The sequence below is a fragment of the Camelus dromedarius genome, chromosome 16, assembly GCF_036321535.1.
Source record: "Camelus dromedarius isolate mCamDro1 chromosome 16, mCamDro1.pat, whole genome shotgun sequence".
Classification (NCBI taxonomy): domain Eukaryota; kingdom Metazoa; phylum Chordata; class Mammalia; order Artiodactyla; family Camelidae; genus Camelus; species Camelus dromedarius.
In genome coordinates this window covers 46097345-46116526 of record NC_087451.1, presented here as the reverse complement: position 1 = coordinate 46116526, position 19182 = coordinate 46097345, and the positions used below count along the sequence as shown (strand labels likewise).

The following is a 19182-nucleotide window of genomic DNA, read 5'->3' as shown; positions in this document are numbered from 1 at the left end:
GGGCCTCCCTGGAGGAAAAACTGGAGACCAAATAGTTTGCTCTGGTCGTTGTGTTGGTGATGGAGACGTTCAGGTGGTGGTGGGCCAGCTCGTGCGCAGTGGGAGAGAGACTGGACTCCACTCTGCTCCTTGTGATGAAATGACAGGCAGGACCCGGCAGCAATCTTTGCTCGACCTTTACATTTTAAGAGCCAAAATGTTGGAGGACTTTGCACACAGTCCACACATCATCACAGGGACAGTGCATCCTGACATAAACATGTTTTCTATTAGAAAAAAAGAGAGAGAGACTTTTGATCAGCAGGTAAGGAAGGAAATCTAAAGTGATGTGACTTGGTTTAAAGGCTGAAAGGTCACCAAGAAGACATCCAGAACCCACAACTCAGGGCTGAGCCCAATATAAGAAGAACCCCATAAGTCTGAGGGAAGTCCTGATCTAGAAGCCATGGCCTGCCTTCCAGCAATTGACCTGGGAGACTGCAGTTCCCATAGAGAAGTGAGGTGTTCATCCAGGCCCCTGGGGAGGAGAGACTGTGTCTGAGAGTGTTGTCCAGCCACATAAGCCCACGGGAGGGCGCACCTCTCAGAGTCCTTCACACCCCTAATGGGGAGGCAATGGCTTCCAAGCTCCCCGAGCTCCCTGAAGTAGTGAAAGGGCCAGCTCACTGGAAGAAACTTTATGCTGGGACAAGTAGGAGGCAGAACAAGTGGCACAGGGACATCAAAAGCAGAGGGTGGCATTCCATGACCAAGCAGAACAAGTTACGGCTCAGTAGAGGCCAGGGAGGTAGGAAGATGACCAGGGAACAGGCATTCACCACCAGCCACCCCATCCTTGCTGCCGTGATGCTACAGAAGCCTCCCCAGATGCCACGCAGGCCAAAGGGAAGGCCGAGAGGAGTAATTACCGAAGAGCCACTTGTCATTTCCCAGAAGATAAGAAACTGTACGGACAAGACACTTTTCCAGTCGAGAGAAACTGGGGGCTTATGAGCTAAATTGAGTTCAGTTAAAAAAAAAAAAAGAATAAACAGCAAGGATATACTGTTTAGCACAGGGAACTATATTCAGTATCTTATAATAGCCTATAATGGAAAAGAATCTGAAAAAGAATAGCTGTATCTATACATGTATAATGGAATCACTTTGCTGTACACCTGAAACTAACATAACATTGTAAGTTAACTATCCTTCAGTTTAAAAAAATAAAAAGGACATTAACCTTTTATACAGCAGAGTACATAGCCACAAAACAATACCCATTACAAGTGCAAAAGGAGAAGTAAGTTTGTCACTGTGTCCTTGACATGGCAATTCCAGCCAGGAGCACAGCTTGACTAAGCCAGCCCCCCTAACTCTTGCTTCCCTGTGTCACCAGTGCAACATCTTTGCAGGAGGCATGTCCAGGAATGGAGCTTATTGACTCCAGAAGGGATTGAACTTGGGGCCCTGGTCAGGTCTGCAATGCTCTCCACCCAATGAATCTAAGCCAGAGGAGAAAGATGACCACCAAAGCCCTGCCCTGAGGTCTCTGAAGATCTGTGCCAAGAGCATTAGGCAAACTCGAGGAAACATGCTTGGATTCCAACCTGGCCTTTATTCCCACGGTGCAGGCAGTCAGGGGCATTGCTGGGTGCAGCCACCAAGAGCTCCCAAGGTTGACCACGAAGCAGGTGGCGTTTGATAAGGAGGATGCCTATGGTCCACAACTCGGGGATAGAAAAAGACCATCAGAGCTCCCAGCCTTCTTCAGGCCCCTCCTTCTGCCTGGAAGGAGCACCCTGCCACTCCGTTCTTTGACGGTCTGTACCTTCCTTGGTGCTTTAATACCAGCAGTTGCTTCCTCTGGAAATCTTTCCCCAGGCCTCACCCCCCCCCCCCCTTCACAAGGCCGGTGGAGCTCTCTTTGTGCTCCTATACTCTGCCTCGCACACAGTAGCCCCTTGGTAGATGCTGATTGAATGAATGGGTCTGGCAGGAGAGCAGACACAAACCTCCAAAACTCTAACCCAAAGCAGATTTGGGTAAGAGCTACCAGCCTTGGGAGCAAAGGTGCAATGGGTCTGGGGAACAAGACCTGGATGTCTGCTGATAAACAGTCTTCCGACTATGAGCACAAAGCCCAGATTCCTTAATGTCCATATGTGCTGGAAGGCCGGGGCTGGGCTCTGTGAATTCTCTTTTTATTACAAGCATGTGGAACAGGTAGGCACTGTCTTAGGGTTTGGAAGATGGTGATGTCTGACATTTTAGAAGTTTCTGCTCCCAACACAGCCTGCTAACAGCAGAGGGTTCTTTCTCAGGTGACAGGATAGCCTTGGTGCTAAAAAAGTTAGCTGACATCCCTGGAAGTAGCAGAGTCTACCTTTCAGTCTTGGAAAAGCAAGGTGTTGAGATGGGATTTTGGTGATGTCTGGTGGGTGTCTGGTGGAGCACGGGTCCCTGCGGGGACTGAGGTTGAGCATCCCCATCCTTCTTTGGTCCAGACGCCCTCTTTGCACTTGGGACCTGGGAGCCCCTGAGAGAAGTCCGAGGAGAAGGGGCCAGAAGCATAAGCCTGGCTCAAGGGAGAGGGATTTGGAATTCAGGGTTTTTTAGCTTGTTTGTTTTGCTATATGTCTCTTGGCCTAGCCCTGCAGGGTTTGAGTTGAATCCTAGGGTGGGAGGCAAGCATTAAGGAAGTCACTCTGCCCCAGGACCACCCGATAAATGGAACCAGAAGGGGTGAGAGGCACTTAGCTGCAGATCACAGCACAGCTCCGTCACCTCTGAGCTCCAGGCCCTCCCCCACCACCAGCGTTGGCAGCGGCGTGCAGGGCCCTGGGCAGTGCCTGCCAAGGACAGAGAAGTGGTGCCCACTGTGGTGTGGCTGCAGCCTCTCCTAGGTGCCTGGTGGAGCTGAAGGTGGTCTCCACCGGGGCATCCTGTCAGGGGGCCATGGAGGCAGAAAAAGGAAAAGAAAATTATGGGCAGACATCCTGTGTGTCTGACCAGATTTATCTATGAGCGTAGGAGAGACACCTTCAGAGATTTCCAGAAATACTTGTCAATGGCTGGGGTCAGCCTGCAGGAGTGCAAGTCGAGAGGCAATAAAATTCCAGCGGATACAACCTGAGAAAAATGAGACGCGTGGAGTTCTTCCTCTGTATCTCTCCTCTCACCCCAGATGCTCTCCCCACCCCTGGCTAATTCTCAGCAGAGACTCAAAACTGAAAAACATTTCTTCAAAGGCATGTAAATGTCTTCGGCGAGTATCAGGAGTTCCCAGCAGCACATAGCTGCAAACCACAGCCACCTCCTGCCGGAATGGATTCTGCTCTGAATCTGGGGTGGGAGAGGTAAGCACTGAGGGGCGAGGGCTGGCGGGTCAGACAGCAGTGGAGCCCCCTGGCCGCCCCGGGCTCCCACTCCCCACCCCTTCCCATGCAGTCCCCACAGACCCAAATCTTCAGGGTCCCAACACATGATGGCATCTGGAGGCTGCCTTTGGAGCGTGTCCGTGCAGACCTGCCATCTGTCCGCCAGCACACCCTTCTATTACGCCTTTTCAGCCAGTGAGCCAAGGGTCTTAACTTCAGTGGCTCAACCAAGGGCTATTTTTCTGGGCTGCAAGTCCTTGTCCAGCGTGAATACACAGAACAGAGCCAGGAGTGCAAGTGTACAGATGCTGTTCCAACGAGGCCATGTGCCCCAGCTCTTTGCAAAATCCCATCTGGGTTTTATTATGCAGAGGCCATGGCCCTTTTCTGTGTAACTAGGGAGCACTTGGGAGAACAGCTCTCAGCCTGCAAATAGGAGGCCTCGAGGGGGGAGCCTATATTTGACAGGGGTCGTAGAGTGCCCCACACACTGGTCACTGGCCTGACTCCAACCCAAGCAGCATTCAGTATCTGGGTTAGTGTCTCCACTTGAACTGGTGGTCTCCCATTTGAGAGGTCAGAAAAAGAGCTGGCCTGTTCCTTCAGGCCCGCTTTGCTCTGAAATCACCAAGCTTTGGTGTCCATTGCCTTGAGCTGGTTCATGTCACCTTTGTGAGTTTCGGACAGAGTTATGAACCAACCTCACTGCCGCATGTGCACAGACTTCTGTGGGCTGTAATGTGTCCGAGTACATCTTTTTAATTCAGTTCCTTTAACGAATATGGCAGGTCCTTTTCAGTGTTCTCTGAAAATGATAACCTTAATCTTAAAATGCTTAAGGAAACAAAATAAAGTTCTATTTTTTTAAGAGCATTTTGGTTGACATGGGTGCATAGGAAGGCAAGGGGGGAACCTGGTTTAATACTAAGATGAATCCACTGTGTTGTAAATCCCAGAACACAGAGACCCAGGGGCCAGGGCTGCAAGGTGCCTTGGGCATGCAGCACAAGCCAGCAAGGCTGGAGCCGGAGTGATTTTAATCTGCTGGAGGGCTGGGTTTACCCAAGACAAGCTGTTCCAAAAACAATAAGCAGCAGCCGTTGTGGGGGTCCTGCCCTACTCTTGCCTGACTCAACTCCCATTTGGGCATCAGCTTAATTTAGTGGAGAAAAAGGGAAAATGCAGGATTGGCATTCATTGTTACGCAGCTTTGTTTCTCAGACCCTGCTGGGAGAGGCCTCAGGCCAGAAGCCAAGTCCTATGAGGACACTGGTCCCTGTGATCCAGGCAGGGGACGATGGCTGCTCTGAAAGGACAGCTTTGAGAAAAGGCCACTCTTTATGCAGGTGCCCTGGTCTCATTTGGTTTTGTGCAGTTCACTCCTGGTCTCTAGGTTAACCCCAGCTACGCCTGAAAAGAAGGCCTGTCTTTGAAGCCAGACCAGGAGAGGGAAAGTGAAATCTGTTGTCTTTCTCAAGCTTTGGTTAGTTTTTGTTTTGTTTTGTTTTTTTTAAAGAAATGTTCTTTGGAAAATAATCTGGAATAAGATGTAGGACAATGATAAGCCCAGGGAGCAGGGCTCTTACAAAGGACAACAGTTGGATTCGCAGCAGCACGGACTCATTGCTCTGGGCTGAGGAAATAGCTGACTTCCAGGGTCTGAGCTGCAGGGCTCCCGTGAGGTTATGAGGGAAGTGTCCCTGCTGTCCCACCCAGGGGACTCAGGGGCAGGTTGAAGTTGGATGGTTCCCGTGTTAAGAGCACCTCTGCTCGTCTACACCAGGAACACCGTGAGCTCAAGGATGCCTGGGCCAGGCTGAACGTGCCTTCCACGTTCTCCTCTGAACCCACGCAGCTTCCCGTCAGCTCAGGCTTGTCTCTTTGAAGACAGTCTGGACAGGAAGGGACAAACCCAGGGTCCCAGTTGCCTTTTAATTGGCTCAACAGAGTCCTAGGGGCCGTGGAGGGGGAGACTTTGGTGCAGCTTATTGAGGGAGGGGCACTTAAGTGGTCCATGGGACCACGGGCTCCACCTTTGCTTCTCTGTCAGCATCAGGTCCTGGGGCTGAATTCCTCTTCCAGCTTCACCAGATTCTTGTGTGTGTTTGTCAGTGCTGGGCTCCTCTGTAAGGCAGGAGGTCATGGCGTGCAGTCATCTTCTGCTCTGGGAACAACTTGGTAATTGTCCTGACCTCTGTTTAAAACGTTTACTGAGATACCCCTCTGGAGTTGGGGAGAGGCTATCTTGGGGATCAGACAGAACCCTCACAGGATGGAACTCAGCACATGCAGGCTTCCTTGGTCCAGTGTGAGGGCCAAGACACCCGTGTGTAGTCCTGGGCCACCTCCTTGATGACCCCAGTGCCAAGGAGGAAGGGTGCCTCAAAGGCATCCCCTTGATCTGCCTGGACCCTCCAAAGCTGGCAGCTTCACACCCCCTTGCTCACTGCGGCAGCTTTGATGTCTTGGTGGGCCTTTGTCAGAATATGAATAATCTAAACCCTTCAGAATTCCCATCAGAAGGTGGCAACGCAGGGCTTCCCCAGGGAGAGATCCCTCCCCAGATCTTCACAACAATCCACACTTTGATGGAGACAGTGGCTGCACTGGCCTTGCACGCTGACCTTCCTCAGTCTCATCCTCCTCCTCCAGACTGATAAGCTTGAAGGCCACCACTGACTTGGAGCAATTGCCATCTTCCTAGACACCTTTCCCCACCTGGCCAGGCTTAGGGACCAGCTTTCAAGACCTGCCTAGGAAACCTGGTGGGCAAACTCCCTCTATTGCACTGAGTCCTCCCGCTGCCAACAGACCCCACACCCCCAGGAAGCTCTTAGATTCCTCCTATGATGCCCCAGGTTGGGGGCAGTCTGGGATGTGCAGATGATGGAGTCAACAGGGGTAGGGAGATGTAGCCACATGGTTGACCCACTTTCTAAGACCCACTGCTGACAGCACGTCCTTGCACTAACCACTGATCTAGGACTGTGCACCGTAGCCTATCCCCACAGGCCCTAAATGAATGTACGACCTCCCAGCATACAGCCATGTACCAGGTTTTATTCTCTGTGGAGGGGATGGTCCTGGGCTTCCTGGTCATAGCAAGCTGCCTTGTACCAGCTGTGTGTGTGACCTGGGGCAAGTCAAGTTCCTTCTCTGTTTCCTTACCTGAAAGTGATGAGTGAGGAAGTTAGCAGGACTGAACTTTGCCAGCAGATCTCCAACATCTACCTGCTCTAAATTTTGACTTCATGAGGTCCCAAGCAGGACAAGTATCCTTCTTTTTGCCAAAGACACAGCCTGGGCCACCATGGCAGGGCATGCATGGAGCCCAGCTCTCATCCCACCAGAGAGGTCCCTAGCCCAGGGCATTACTCCTTTCCTGAGCTGGCACCTGCCAGCTAGGTCTGGACACAGCACCAGCTTGAGGACCCAGCTGAACACCCATCAGAAACCCTCAGGGTAGGGTGGCTGGTGGGGAGTGGGGCTCTCTACACTTACTGATAATCAGGGAGGTCTCTGTAAGAAACAGTACACGATTTTCCTGTTAGTTTTAGATGTGAGCACAACCCAGTTCTTCAGCTGGCAGTTACTGCGATGAGTTTCCACTCAGATAGGGCTTCTCTGTCAAACTAAGGAGGAAGAAAGAAGTCCCCCGTCTGAAAAGCTGTGACCCCCCCCACCAGGGAGCCCCTGGCCCTTCAGACAGCCGGTGGACGGTCTTCTGAGCGGTCCATCTGGTTCCAGATCCATTCTGCCCCCATGCAGAATTTCCCTGCCCTTTGTGGCCACAGGCTGTCCAGCTGAGCACCCAGGCCAGAGAGTGATGTGTCCCCCTCACCTCCAACTGCCCCCCTACCCTTAGTCCCATGAGGATAAAAGGAGTAGGCGCTCTTTTACTTCGGGGCAGAAATGAGAGCCAGAGACAGACTGAGAGCCCGCCCGGCTGAGCCAACAGGCAGCTGGAGCCATACGAAGCGCATTAACTATTAATAATTTCCAGTTGTTTGCTCGCTGGGCTCAGCCGGCTCCCCAGGCCTCTGCGGGCCGGGGCTCTATTCGGGCTCCCCCCGACGCCAAGGCTCCAGATACTAGCGCCTACCGGCCCAGCTGGGGAGGACGAGGGGCAAGGCGCCCTCGGGGCTGGGTGTGAGCGGGGTCGCGTGTCGGCTTGCGGCGTGGCAGGGAGGCGGGCGGGGCGGGGGTCCAGGCCGGCGCCCCCCGTGCCTGGGATCGGCCGCTCAGGGCGGGCTGGGCGGCCCGGCGGAGCGCAGCGCGGGCGGCGCACGGCGGGAGCGCAGCGGCCCCTGGCGCTCGGCCCGGCGGCTCTGCCACTGAGGGCGGGCGGCTGGGGCGGGACCGGGGCGGGACCGGGGCGGGGCGGGGGGCGGGCTCGGGAGCGCGGCGGCCAGGGGACCCGGACGGCGCGCGGGCGGCGGGCTGGGAGGGCGGCCGGGCGGGCAGCGGCCCCGGCCCCGCCGCGCGCACCAGTATGGTGGGCCGGCTGAGCCTGCAGGATGTGCCCGAGCTCGTGGACACGAAGAAGAAGGGCGACGGCGTGCTGGACAGTCCGGACTCGGGGCTGCCCCCCAGCCCCAGCCCCAGCCACTGGGCGCTCGCGGCGGCCGGGGGCGGGGGCGGTGGCGGCGGCGGTGGGGAGCGCACGCCCGCCCCCGGGGCGCTGGAGCCCGACGCGGCGGCGACCCCCGCGGCCCCGGTGAGTGGCCCCACCCCGGCCCCTTCTCCCCACCGTCTCCATCCCCTGCGGCCGAGCTCCGGACACCCAGGCGTGCCGGCCCGCCAGGGGCGCGCTGTCGGCGCCGCCGCCCGCCCGTCGGGACGGCGTGGCCAGCGCCGGGAGCCCGGGGCGGGAACGCGGCGAGAGCCTGGCCAGCTGGAGCCGGTGGCTGGAAAATTGTCATCGCCTGGGAGGCGCGGGAGCCCCAAGAGAGGCGAGGCGCCGCCTCCTCCCTTTGGGGTGGTGCCCCCCGGGGCTGCCAGGCTGCGACCCAGCCACATTCCTGACTCGGCGGGCTGGAGGGCCGAGAGGGAACCCCAGGCACCCCAGAGCTTTGCTCCCGTCGGCTCCGAAGGGCCTGCCCCCTCCCGGCCGGTCCTGGGGAGAGCCGTGTGCTTCGCTCTGCTCTGGAGCAAAGCGGGCCAGCCTTGGGGGACTGTTAGTGGCCTTGGAGAGGGCCTTTTGAGATCAGTGGCCGTTGTCCTGTCACTAACGCATGTGTGTGGCACATAATGAGTGGGAGGCCTTTAGATGAGTGGAACCTTTCAAAAATGAATCCTTCTACTTTAAAACTTTTATTTAAAGAAAAAAAGCACCAAGTTCCTTTTACCTTAGGAATCTCTCAGGCAGAGGTGTTTATTGCCTTTACCTAGAGCTCAGGGGAAGCCACATCCTGTCTACAGTCAAACCCAAAGTGGGGCTCTGAGCCTGCCCCCTCCTCCTTGGGGATGGGTATTTACAGCCCTCTCCCCCAGGGTGAAGTACTCAGTGGCAGCTGCTGCTCCTTAGGGACCCACCCACTTTGCTGGTGGGTGGAATGAATTCCTGGCCACTGATCCTGTCTCTCAGTGGTCATTAGTGGGTTCTCTCATTTCCATTAGAAGATAGCACTTGCTTCATCTTGGCCTACAGAAGCCTCACCATCTAGCCCTTTCTAGCCTCATCTTCCACATCCCTGACCACAGGCAGATACACACATCGGTGCCTCTGATGCTGCTCCCTCCACCTGGCGAGTCTTTTCCCTCTGAGGCCATCCACTTCTATCTCTCCCAACACGCAGCTGGCTTTTCTACCTGTCAAACTCCTGCCAGCCCTTGAATGCCCAACTTGTCACCTCCTCTAGGAGGTCTTCCTTGATGCCTCCCAGAGCCATGCCAGAGGCTGTGGCTTCGTCCCCTTTCCTTGGTGGCACCTTGTTATGAGTCTAACTCCTGCTGCCCCACCCCCTTCCAGCCTTCCCTGGAGCAAGGTGTGTGCGCAGGGTGTCTGCTGGGCAGGCGGGGATGCGGGAGCAGAGAAAGCAAGAGAACACACAACAGGAGTGCTTGTATGGGTACCGAGAAGGAGGCTATATCTAGTGTGAGTGCTGGTAGCTGTCTGCCTCCTCTTGGAGGCTGTGTCATTCTGCACCCCCAGGACTGCCTGGAAGGGGACTGCCTAGGCTGGGGAGTGTCTGGCAGCCAGAGAACTGGGGGCTGAGCAGGGCCCACTGTTACTCCAGGGGGCTGTTTCCAAAAGCTCTCCAGCAGCCAGTGCCCACACCTTACTCCCTCCACCACCCACCTTAGTTCTCACGCCCCAGTGAGGGCTTATTAAACTCTTCCCTCGAGTTCAGTTCTGGACCTGGGGACTCCCTGACTCCTCCTGTCCTATCTGGTCCCCTTTGGCTTTTGCAAAAAGCCACCCTGCGCCCCAACCTGACACCTTGTCCTGGTAACGTAACAGTCTTAGAGCCGACCTTCTAGAAATGTCTGCTTCTTGGAAGACATGGGGGTGGGGCTGCCATGGCCACACCCTGACCCAAGTGTGGGTCCTTCTCTCAAATCAGGCCAAGAAAATGACAGCTCCTGGTAAAGCTAAGAACCCAAAGGGCTGTTTTCTGTCACTCACTTAACACAGAAGCCCTGATTCCAATCAGAAAGAGCAAAACACTAGGACCTGTGTGGAGGCGGGTCCTGTCTCTTACTCAGGCTACTTGGTAAATCAGAAAACGAGATGCTTCGACCAGGCTGGAAGATGGTTCACCTGGGATGCTGTGCCCTGGTTCTTTGAGTTTTCTGGGTAGTGGCAGGTGACGTAGAGAACTTTTTGGTGTTTGTCTTACCAGTGAGTTTCGTCCATCTTGGCTGGATGTTGACCTGGTGGCCCTGGAGGCAGAGGACGTGGGGGAAGTTGGACTGAAACTCCAGTTAAAAAATATCTCTGCTAGCTTTTCTTTTTTGTTTGTTTTGGCCTTTTCTGGAGAGTTGCTGAGACAATGATGGGGTTGGGGACACGTAATTGAGGGTTCTGGGGTGGGGAAGCCCCAGTTCATTGCGTTTTTCTTACTGCCTGGCTTCAGGCAGAGGCAGAAGCCCCAGGGTCTGGCCACGGTTGTGATGCTGAGCTCAACTTCATATCTTGTTTTCATCCTTTCCCAAAACCTCGATGGAAGGGGACACCCCCTCGGTGTGTAGATGAGGTCGCAGGGCTTCTAATGTGATTCTGCCGAGGGCACAGAGCACATTCGTGACAGACCTGGGATTCGAGCAGACCCCTCGGCACTCTCTCTGGGGGCTCTTCCCAGGCTATGGGGCAGCCCTTCTCTGGCATCATTCCCAGGATGGGGATGCAAATCATAGTTGGGCCCATCAGCTGGAGGCTCATAGCCAGGACCCTCTGTGGGGAATGCATCAGATGGGCCTGTGGTCTAACTGCATTTTCCATCTTTGCAGAATCCAGCTTCTCTCCCCAACCCCCTGGCCTCCGGCTACTCACCAAGATTATGCCCCCTGTCCTTTGGCGAAGGAGTGGAATTTGACCCCTTACCACCAACAGAAGTAAGGTAAATATAGCAGGACCTGATTGCATTTTATTTCTGTTTTCATATTTTCTTCCAGTAATTAATGCTCGTTATTAAAAAAAAAGTTAATTACAAAAGTGTACCAAATACTATTCTAGTTTAAGGGGGTACCCTTTCAGATTTTTTTTTGTATTCTAACCATTTGAATATAGATATACTTACTAAAATGAAAACGAGATCACTTTATACATCAAGTCCTACAACTTGCTTTTTGGGCTTCATAGATTGTGACCATCAGGTGTTGAAAATTTTGTGATGATGTAATTCCTCCTTCCAGAAGCTGCTTCCCACATCCCCTCACCCCCACCCTACCCCAGCATCAAGGTGCTGTGAACCTTGTCTCAGTTATAGTACCAGTCTTCCCTGGGGAATTTAATCTCATCCAGGATCATCTGGGGGCAGAGCTCCACTGAGAGGCTCCATTCAAGATATGTCTTTTTAGAGAAAGGCATTTTACTTTTGGTAGCTGGAGTTTCAGTTGCGTGAACACAAAGGGCCCTTTGACACAGAACAAAGGAGGCTCACCAGTTTGGAGGTGAGCAGTTCAGCCTTTTATTCCTGAGGAGCTTGTATTTTGAACAAAATGAGGACATGACTTCATGACATCAGCTTCCACCAGCCTCTTAACCTACTTGCCCAGGGAGAATAGATGTTTCCATCTGACTCATTTTTAAAAGAATGCTGATTCTTACTCCCTGACCAGTGGGAGGGGGCTGCTGGGGGCCAGTGCTGTCCCAGGCGTCTGTGCGATGCTTGTACTTCTCTTGGTATCTGTGAAGATGCAATAATTAGAAAGTAAAATGAATTCATGCTTCGCCCTCCCCCCAGAAAATTAACCAAAGAAGGACTTTGAAAAATTAACCAAAAAATTGCCAAAGAAGGACTTAAAAAAAATACTAATGTGGCTGCTGAGGAACGTGGATGTTAATTTATTTTATGAAAATCAAGACTGTGATTGGCTTTGATGGGTAAGGTCAGATCTCGGAATCCCTGGGTTTGAGGGGTCACCAGACTGAAGGCCATACTAGCACATGGTGTCACCGAGCTTCCAGAACCAGCATTCAGGATGTCTGGGTCCCTCATCCTCTCATTAAAGAGCTGATTGTTCACTTCAGGGAACAGAAGGAGAGACCACTCACCCGTCGTGGACAGGAGAATCCGCCTTGTCATACAGTAATTCCCATCGACAGCGCTTGCTGTGGGTTAGCGCCCTCCCAGTTACAATGGGCACCTTTTACAGAGAGGAACCTGAGGCTTGGTAGTTAAGTAACTCAGCCAAGGTCTCGTAGCTTAAGTAAGTGGGAGCTGACCCCAGGGGCTGCTGCCTGCGGTGAGGCCCAGGGAGTGTCGGGTAAACTTGGGAGCCCTGCACGGTCGCCTTTAAATCCCAGCTCCGCTGCCCCCTCCCACGTGACCTTAACCTCTGTGCCTCCCAGGTGCAGATTTCTTCTCCCAGGCTTGTTGGGAAGATTAAATTAGATCCTGAAAGTCAGGTGCTTAGTGCAGGACCACACAGTACGTGTGTCATCAACTCTGCTGCTTCTCCTTGGAGTCCCCCCCATCTCAAGGTCCCAGGTCACAGGAGGGACCCCCAGGCCCCTAGCTCAGAGGAGCAGCTTCACGCGGCCTTATGTCTCCTGCCCAGGTACACGTCCTCGGTCAAGTACGACTCAGAGCGGCACTTCATCGACGACGTCCACCTGCCCCTGGGCCTGGCGGTGGCCTCCTGCAGCCAGACCATCACCTGCGTCCCCAGCTGCACGTGGCGCAACTACAAGGCCGAGGTGCGCTTTGAGCCCCGCCACAAGCCCGCCCGCTTCCTCAGCACCACCATTGTCTACCCCAAGTACCCCAAGACCGTCTATACCACCACCCTGGATTACAACCGCCACAAGACCCTGAGGAGGTTCCTGTCCAGCGTGGAGCTGGAAGCCACGGAGTTCGTGGGCGGCGATTACCTGTCGGACGAGAGCTGACTGGAGCGGGCTGGGGGGGCTGGACCAGCGTTCGCCGTCCTGGTCGAGGGGGGCCCAGTGGCCCTCACGTGTCATCCTGGCCCCAGAAGAGTCTAACCCAGAGATACCTCTGAGCCCAGCTTAGGGAAGGAAAAAATAAGTCACAGTATCTTCTAATTATTCAGAGAATTTGGTTTTTACAATTTTTTCAAATTGTTTTTCAAAGGAGTGTATTTCCTAGTCTGCTGCTACCTGGCTTCCCCAAAGTCTCAATGTGATGAGAAAATAAAAGAGTGGCTAGAGCAACAGGAAAATGGCCACAATTTGAAGCAGGGATGGTAGGGATAGCTCTCCTTCCACTGGTCAGTAGTTCTGAGGAGGAGTGTAAGAGGAAATCTCTGAGATGGAAAAAGTGAGTCTGAAGAAATTTCAGCCCCGGGTGGCTTCACTGCTACGAAAGTGGTGCTAATTCAGTGAGCTGTGACACCCATATGGGTTCAATCTGTGGAGAGTTGAGTTCCATTCCGTTTTTTATTTCCATTTGTATTTCCTGTTAAACCAAAGCCCTTGGAATTCTCTAAATCTTTTTTGTGATATCGAAAAACCCCAAACTCCAATATAAGATGTCTTGAAAAAAAGGAAGGAAGAAAGAAAAGGTTCGCCCTGTTCTCAGCTCTGCAGAGGGCTCAGGCCAACGGATGGCCAAGTTTAAGAGCAACAGCTTTGGTTCCAGCTCCTTCCCTGGGTGGGTTCATACTTGGGCTCTGGTGAAGCACCTCGAAGCCTTGGCATCTGTTAAAGTCTCCACAGGCCTGTGTAACTCTCCTATATTTTTGGGTTTCCAAATACTTTCCCATTTTTTTCATAAGGCAAAATATAGCAGAGGGCCCTTTGGAGAGAAATGGCATTTTGCAAGAACGATTAGGAAAAACACTTTTTAGGGGGGACTTCACAATGGGGGACTCACTCACAGTGAGAGCCAGTGGCCACACCTGGCACTGGATACCCCCTGGGAGGAGGCGGACATAGATGTTTCTGGTGATCTGGTTCAGCAGGGTGGGTGTCCTTTCCAGAGACCTTGAGTCAACTGCTTTTAGGTCTGTGTCGTGTCAACACTGCAGAGGAATTCTGCTGGCGCCTGAGGTCTCAGCTGAAAAGCAATTAACTCTACACCCCCCTACCCCCAACCCAAGTAAAGCAAAGGTGAATTCAGAATAGGGAATGATGTCCCAAGTCAAACTCCAAAACCTAGGTGCCGTGGTGGCCATACAAGTTTAAGCATTCATTTTAGTGTAAGTGACAGTCATGTCGTTGGTTGTGAGCTGAAGGAACTTTGTGAATTCGGCTGAGCGGGTCGTAGAAGCAGGGCCTCAGGCTGGGCCAGGCCAGGAGGGCGATGTGACCAGGTTGCCCTGGCCTTCAGCCTCCTGCCTGCCCTGCCTCGCCCTGGCCCTTTTTCCTCCTTCCCATCCCTGTGGGTTTTTAGTAAAGGAAGTGGCAGATGGCTTTGGTTCTTCTGATACTGGAAAGAATGAAGCCACGGGTATTTTCCTTTGATTGCATCCAAATTATATCTGGTGCTTGGAGGTTGCTGAGTCCTGGGAGCTCAGGCTTCTGCTATATCTTCAGGTTTCTGCTGATGGGTTCCATCTGTCGTGAAAGCAGAAGTGATGGCTCTGAGGGTCCCCTGGTGCCACAGCAGGGACATTTGTTCTGAGGACAGCAGGTGTGATGATGGTCACTCTCATTTGAAGTCATCAGAGGCCTTGGGAGCCAAAGTGTCTGCTGTCCTCTTCCGAGTGAATAGCTTTCAGTCCATTGTGTGCCTGATTGGAACCAACCATCCCTTCCGTGGACGCTGCGATTGGCTCCACTGTCCCGAGTTTGCTGGGGTGACGCTCAGCAGGGACCCCCTCGTGGGGGCACCCCAGGACCCCTCAGTCATCGTGCAGAGCAACAAACACTTCCTGCATTTTGAAGAGCAAATTACACAGCATTTATTGATAGAAATGCCTTTTTTCCCCACTGATTTCACAATCTTGTCATTTAAGACAAGTGGTAAATGTAAATTTTGAAGTACGGTAAGAGAATTCCCGGGGTTTGGCTTTGACCCAGGGGGCACACTTGGTGAGCTCAGAACGATGTTGTGGGCAGCGCGGCTAGAGAGACCAGGGTGGGAGGACGTGGCCTTTGAACACAGCCCCATGTTGAGATGCACGCATGAGATTTTTTTTGATACGAAATTTATCAGTAACGTAAGTAGGCGTGAGCAATTGCGGATGTGTCATGTGAATGGAAAAGCAGTTTTTGTTTTGTTAACTTATTCACTAGGGACCCAACTGTAGTTCCCGCAAATCCTTTCTTTTTGTCCAAATCTGCTTTGCTAAAAGTTGCAGAGAAGGACGTTTGTGAGATTGTAACAGGACCTGTCGGGGGGATGGAATGACGTTGATCAGAGGTCGTGTTAGTTTGCAAGGTGGAAGCAATGATTTTCAAAACTCACTGATTAAAAGCAAACATCCCTGAGCGTGTCTGGGAAATACCATTTACTTAGGAATTAAAAAGCCTTTTTTCCCCTCAGACTCTTAAATGTCTTCTCTGTAATAAGGATGATTTGTACTTTCAGAGAAAGATTTTCTTTTTAAATCACAGACCTTTTCAAAAGACTAAATACCTTTTCATTTAATACTTTTCCTATTTCTAACCTTAGGAATAGTATTTGATGGAAACTACTTTTAAAATTTATCCTTGACATCTGTCCCACACCATTTGGCTTTATGACTTCTTCATTTAATAATAAATTATCTTTTAAAAAAAACCTTGGAAATGCTTCTCTTTTTTGGAATAAAATCAGAATGTCTGGTTAAGAAAAATGAGATAAATGGCTGCTCCTTGAGAAGTTTTAAGACAAGATTATATACTAATAGTATAACACTTGTGACTGGGGCATGTGAACTCCTGGGGGTGCAAGAAGATTTCTCAAGGGGTTCCTGGGCACCAGTAGTTTTAAGGGATTTGTTCCCAGATTCCACGTTTACTCCTCCCCAAAGCAGTCTGCCCTGAAATTCACCTGTGAGCGGCGACATCAGGCCAGCCCCTTCCCCTCCACCCTTTCAAATTGCCTTCTTTCCACTTTGTGTAAGAAATACATGCCTTAGTCCAACCCAGCCTGAATTATTATCGTGGAGTTCTTCTCTGGGCTGGAAAAATCAATAGGGAGGACAAAGGAACAGCTACAAACATGGTGTCTGTAGGCTTCATGTCTGTCTGTCTGTCTGTCTGTCTGTCTGCAGCATCCTGCACATAAATTGTCCTGGTGGTGGGAGCAGAGGTGGGCCTGCGTCGGGAGGGTCTCACTTCCAACATCTAGTAAAGTGAGATGGTCAGAGCAATGACACGCCAGGTAGGAACCCACATCTCTTCAATCTCACTGTTGTCTTCCCTGAGGAGAAGTCCCTTTGGGCAAAGTGAAGAGAGGGTCGGTAAGCGCTATGGGAAGTGAAGGCGTCTGATTTCACTCCAGCATCAAATCCACAGCAGGGCTCTGTGTCTTGTCCGTTAGTCTTGAGTTGCGACTCAAAGAAACATGTCCCAGGAATGCATATTATCATTCTTACAAATAGATTTTAAAGATCAGTCTCTTTTTAATAGGAATTAAGTCTACCTTGGCTGACTTGGATGACAACGAGGGCTAATTTTGCCAATTAGATTATATGGTGTAGACTTTCCATAAAATGAATGGGCCAATCAGTAGTTCTAAGGTTTTGATGGAAAAATATGTAAAGCATGTAAGATTAAAACTATAATTTGTGTGTGTGTGGAGAGAGAGAGAAAGAAGCAAAAGTGTGTTGAAACTAACAATGTTTCAATTTTTCCAAACTATCTAAGTATATATCATGTTAAGCTGATGCCCTCAAGAGAAACAGTAGTAGGTATAGTTAATAATAATACAATAAATCTTAGAAAGCCTTTTTGGTATACTCCCCAGACATTTAAGTGAATAACTCTATTGATTAGGTAATGATTCCTACTGCATGGAATGCCTCTTGTAAAATTAAATTCTAATAATTTCATTTTGGAGTGTAATCATTATCAAGCGGTTTGTTTATATCACTATTTCCCACAGTACTTTCTGCAGAATAAAATAAGGTGCTCTGATCAAATAAGTCTGGGGAAGTGAACAGTTGACCAATACTAAATATGTTTATTGCAGGCTTCTGGGAACCCTTGTATTAACAATTGTCGCTGCATGACACCCACCACAAAATCACAGTGACACACAGCAGTAAGCATTTTTTTCTTACTTACGAGTCTGTAGGTCTGATAGGGCGTTGCTGCCCAAGGCTGGATGTTGAGTTCAAGTTTGTTCCACTTGTCCTTGAAGTAGGCTGGGAAGGTTACAGTCTTCTGGAAGAGGTCAAAAGCTCCCAGAAGGGCAAGTGGAAACACGCAATACCTCTTCAGGCCCATACTAGAAACTGGCACCCTGTTACTCTCACCCTCGTTCTACTGGCCAGAGCAAGGTGCGTGGCCACACCTCACAGCAGTGGGTGGGGGAACCATACTTCAGTCATGGATGTGAGAAGGAGAGAGTTTTTGCTGTACAATAATCTACCATAGCCTTTAATATGGTAAAGGGCATTGAGGATCTTCAAAAGGGAAGATCTAGTATGTAGCATTTTCAAAGCTCATGGGACCAAAGAACCCATGTGCATCTCACAGGACTCACGTTTTTTTGGAATACACTTTAACAAATGCTGGTTTATATGTATAACAATTAGAGTGCGGTCAGGAAAACCAAAACCATACAAGATATTTCCAGCAGAAGGGATTTCATACAGAGAGTTGGTCACACGGATGTGGGAAGGCTAAAAGAACAAAAAGGGGACCTTAAGTAACCCTAATTGTTAGTAACCGTAGGAAGCGGCTCCCACCCCTAGGCCCCCCCTGTGGCAATTTCCACCTTAAGAAAAAGATAAGCAAATTAAACCCAAAGTCAGAGGAAGGAAGGAAATAATATTTTTATTGATTAAATAGAAACAGACGAATAATTGTGAAAATTTTAAAAAGAAAAATTTGATTCTTTGAAAAAAACTAGTAAACCTCAGCTAGATTGATCAAGAAAGAGAAAGTACAGATTACCAACATTATAACTAAATAGAGATCCTGCAGGTGCCAAAAGCATAGTAAAATAATTTTAGGAACAACTTTATGCCAACAAATTTGACAACGTAGATAAAAAGGAAAAATTCCTTTAAAAAAATCTTTATTTGTTGCATTCACATGGATAGACCTAGAGATTATCATATTAAGTGAAGTCAGAGAAAGACAAATAACATATGATACCAGTTATACGTGGAATCTAAAAAATAAATGATACAAATGAACTTATTTACAAAACAGAAGGAGACTCACAGACAGAAAACAAACTTACGGTTACCAAAGGAGGAAGGAGGTGGAAGGATAAACTAGGAGTTTGGGATTAACAGGTACACACTACTATATATAAAATAGATAAACAAGGACCTACTGTGTAGCACAGAGAACTACATTCAATATCTTGTACTAACCTATAATGGAAAAGAATCTGTGAAAGAATATATAAGAATATATTATATGTATATATCTGAATCACTTTGCTGTACACCTGAAACTAACGTAACATTGTTAATCAACTATAGTTCAATTAAAAAAAAAACTTTATCTGACCAAACTGGCATGAGATGAAATAGAAAATCTGAAAAAAGCGAACTATTTATTTATTTCTGTTCTTCAAAGACTCCATTGAGAAAAAAAATAAGCCACACACTGAAAAAAAAATTCACATCTGTGAAAGGACTTATCTCCAGACTGTATAAAGCACTCTCACAAGTCAACATGAGAATTACAGCCTTATTAAAAACAGGCAAGAGACTTCACAAAGGAAGATCTACAGATGGAAAATAAGCTTGTGAAAAAGTGTTCCACATCATTAGTGATCGTGAAATGCAAATTAAAATCACAATGAAATGCCACTAGATAATTTACCCAACAGAAATGAAAGTGTTCATATGAAAATACGAGAGTGTTCATGGCAGTTTAGTTCACCATGTGCTGAAGGAGCTGAAATGTCCATCCATCAACAGGAGAAGTAATCCACCTTGGTCTGTGTTCCTACAGTGGAATACCACTTAGCAGTAAAAGGAATACATTACTGCTACATGTAACATTGGGATGAATCTCACAGACATGATGCTGACAGGCACCAGAGACTATAGACCACACGATTGCATATGCATGACCATCTAG

General features: G+C 50.2%; 1 protein-coding gene across 1 annotated transcript; it reads left to right on the top strand.

Moving 5' to 3' along the window:
• Nucleotides 1–7775: 7775 nt before the first annotated feature.
• RFLNB (refilin B) lies at nt 7776–13194 on the top strand. The gene is made up of 3 exons (XM_064495843.1): nt 7776–8076; nt 10812–10921; nt 12585–13194. Exons 1-3 carry the CDS (start codon nt 7852–7854, stop codon nt 12913–12915), a joined length of 666 nt encoding a protein of 221 aa, XP_064351913.1. The 5' UTR covers nt 7776–7851; the 3' UTR covers nt 12916–13194.
• Nucleotides 13195–19182: the final 5988 nt, after the last annotated feature.

Excerpts from the sequence above, each read along its gene's own strand:
- RFLNB (XM_064495843.1), top strand. The coding sequence starts at position 7,852 with ATGGTGGGCCGGCTGAGCCTGCAGGATGTGCCCGAGCTCGTGGACACG. Across the intron at positions 8,077-10,811 it reads CGGCGACCCCCGCGGCCCCG|AATCCAGCTTCTCTCCCCAA; the intron begins GTGAGTGGCCCC and ends CCATCTTTGCAG. Across the intron at positions 10,922-12,584 it reads TTACCACCAACAGAAGTAAG|GTACACGTCCTCGGTCAAGT; the intron begins GTAAATATAGCA and ends TCTCCTGCCCAG.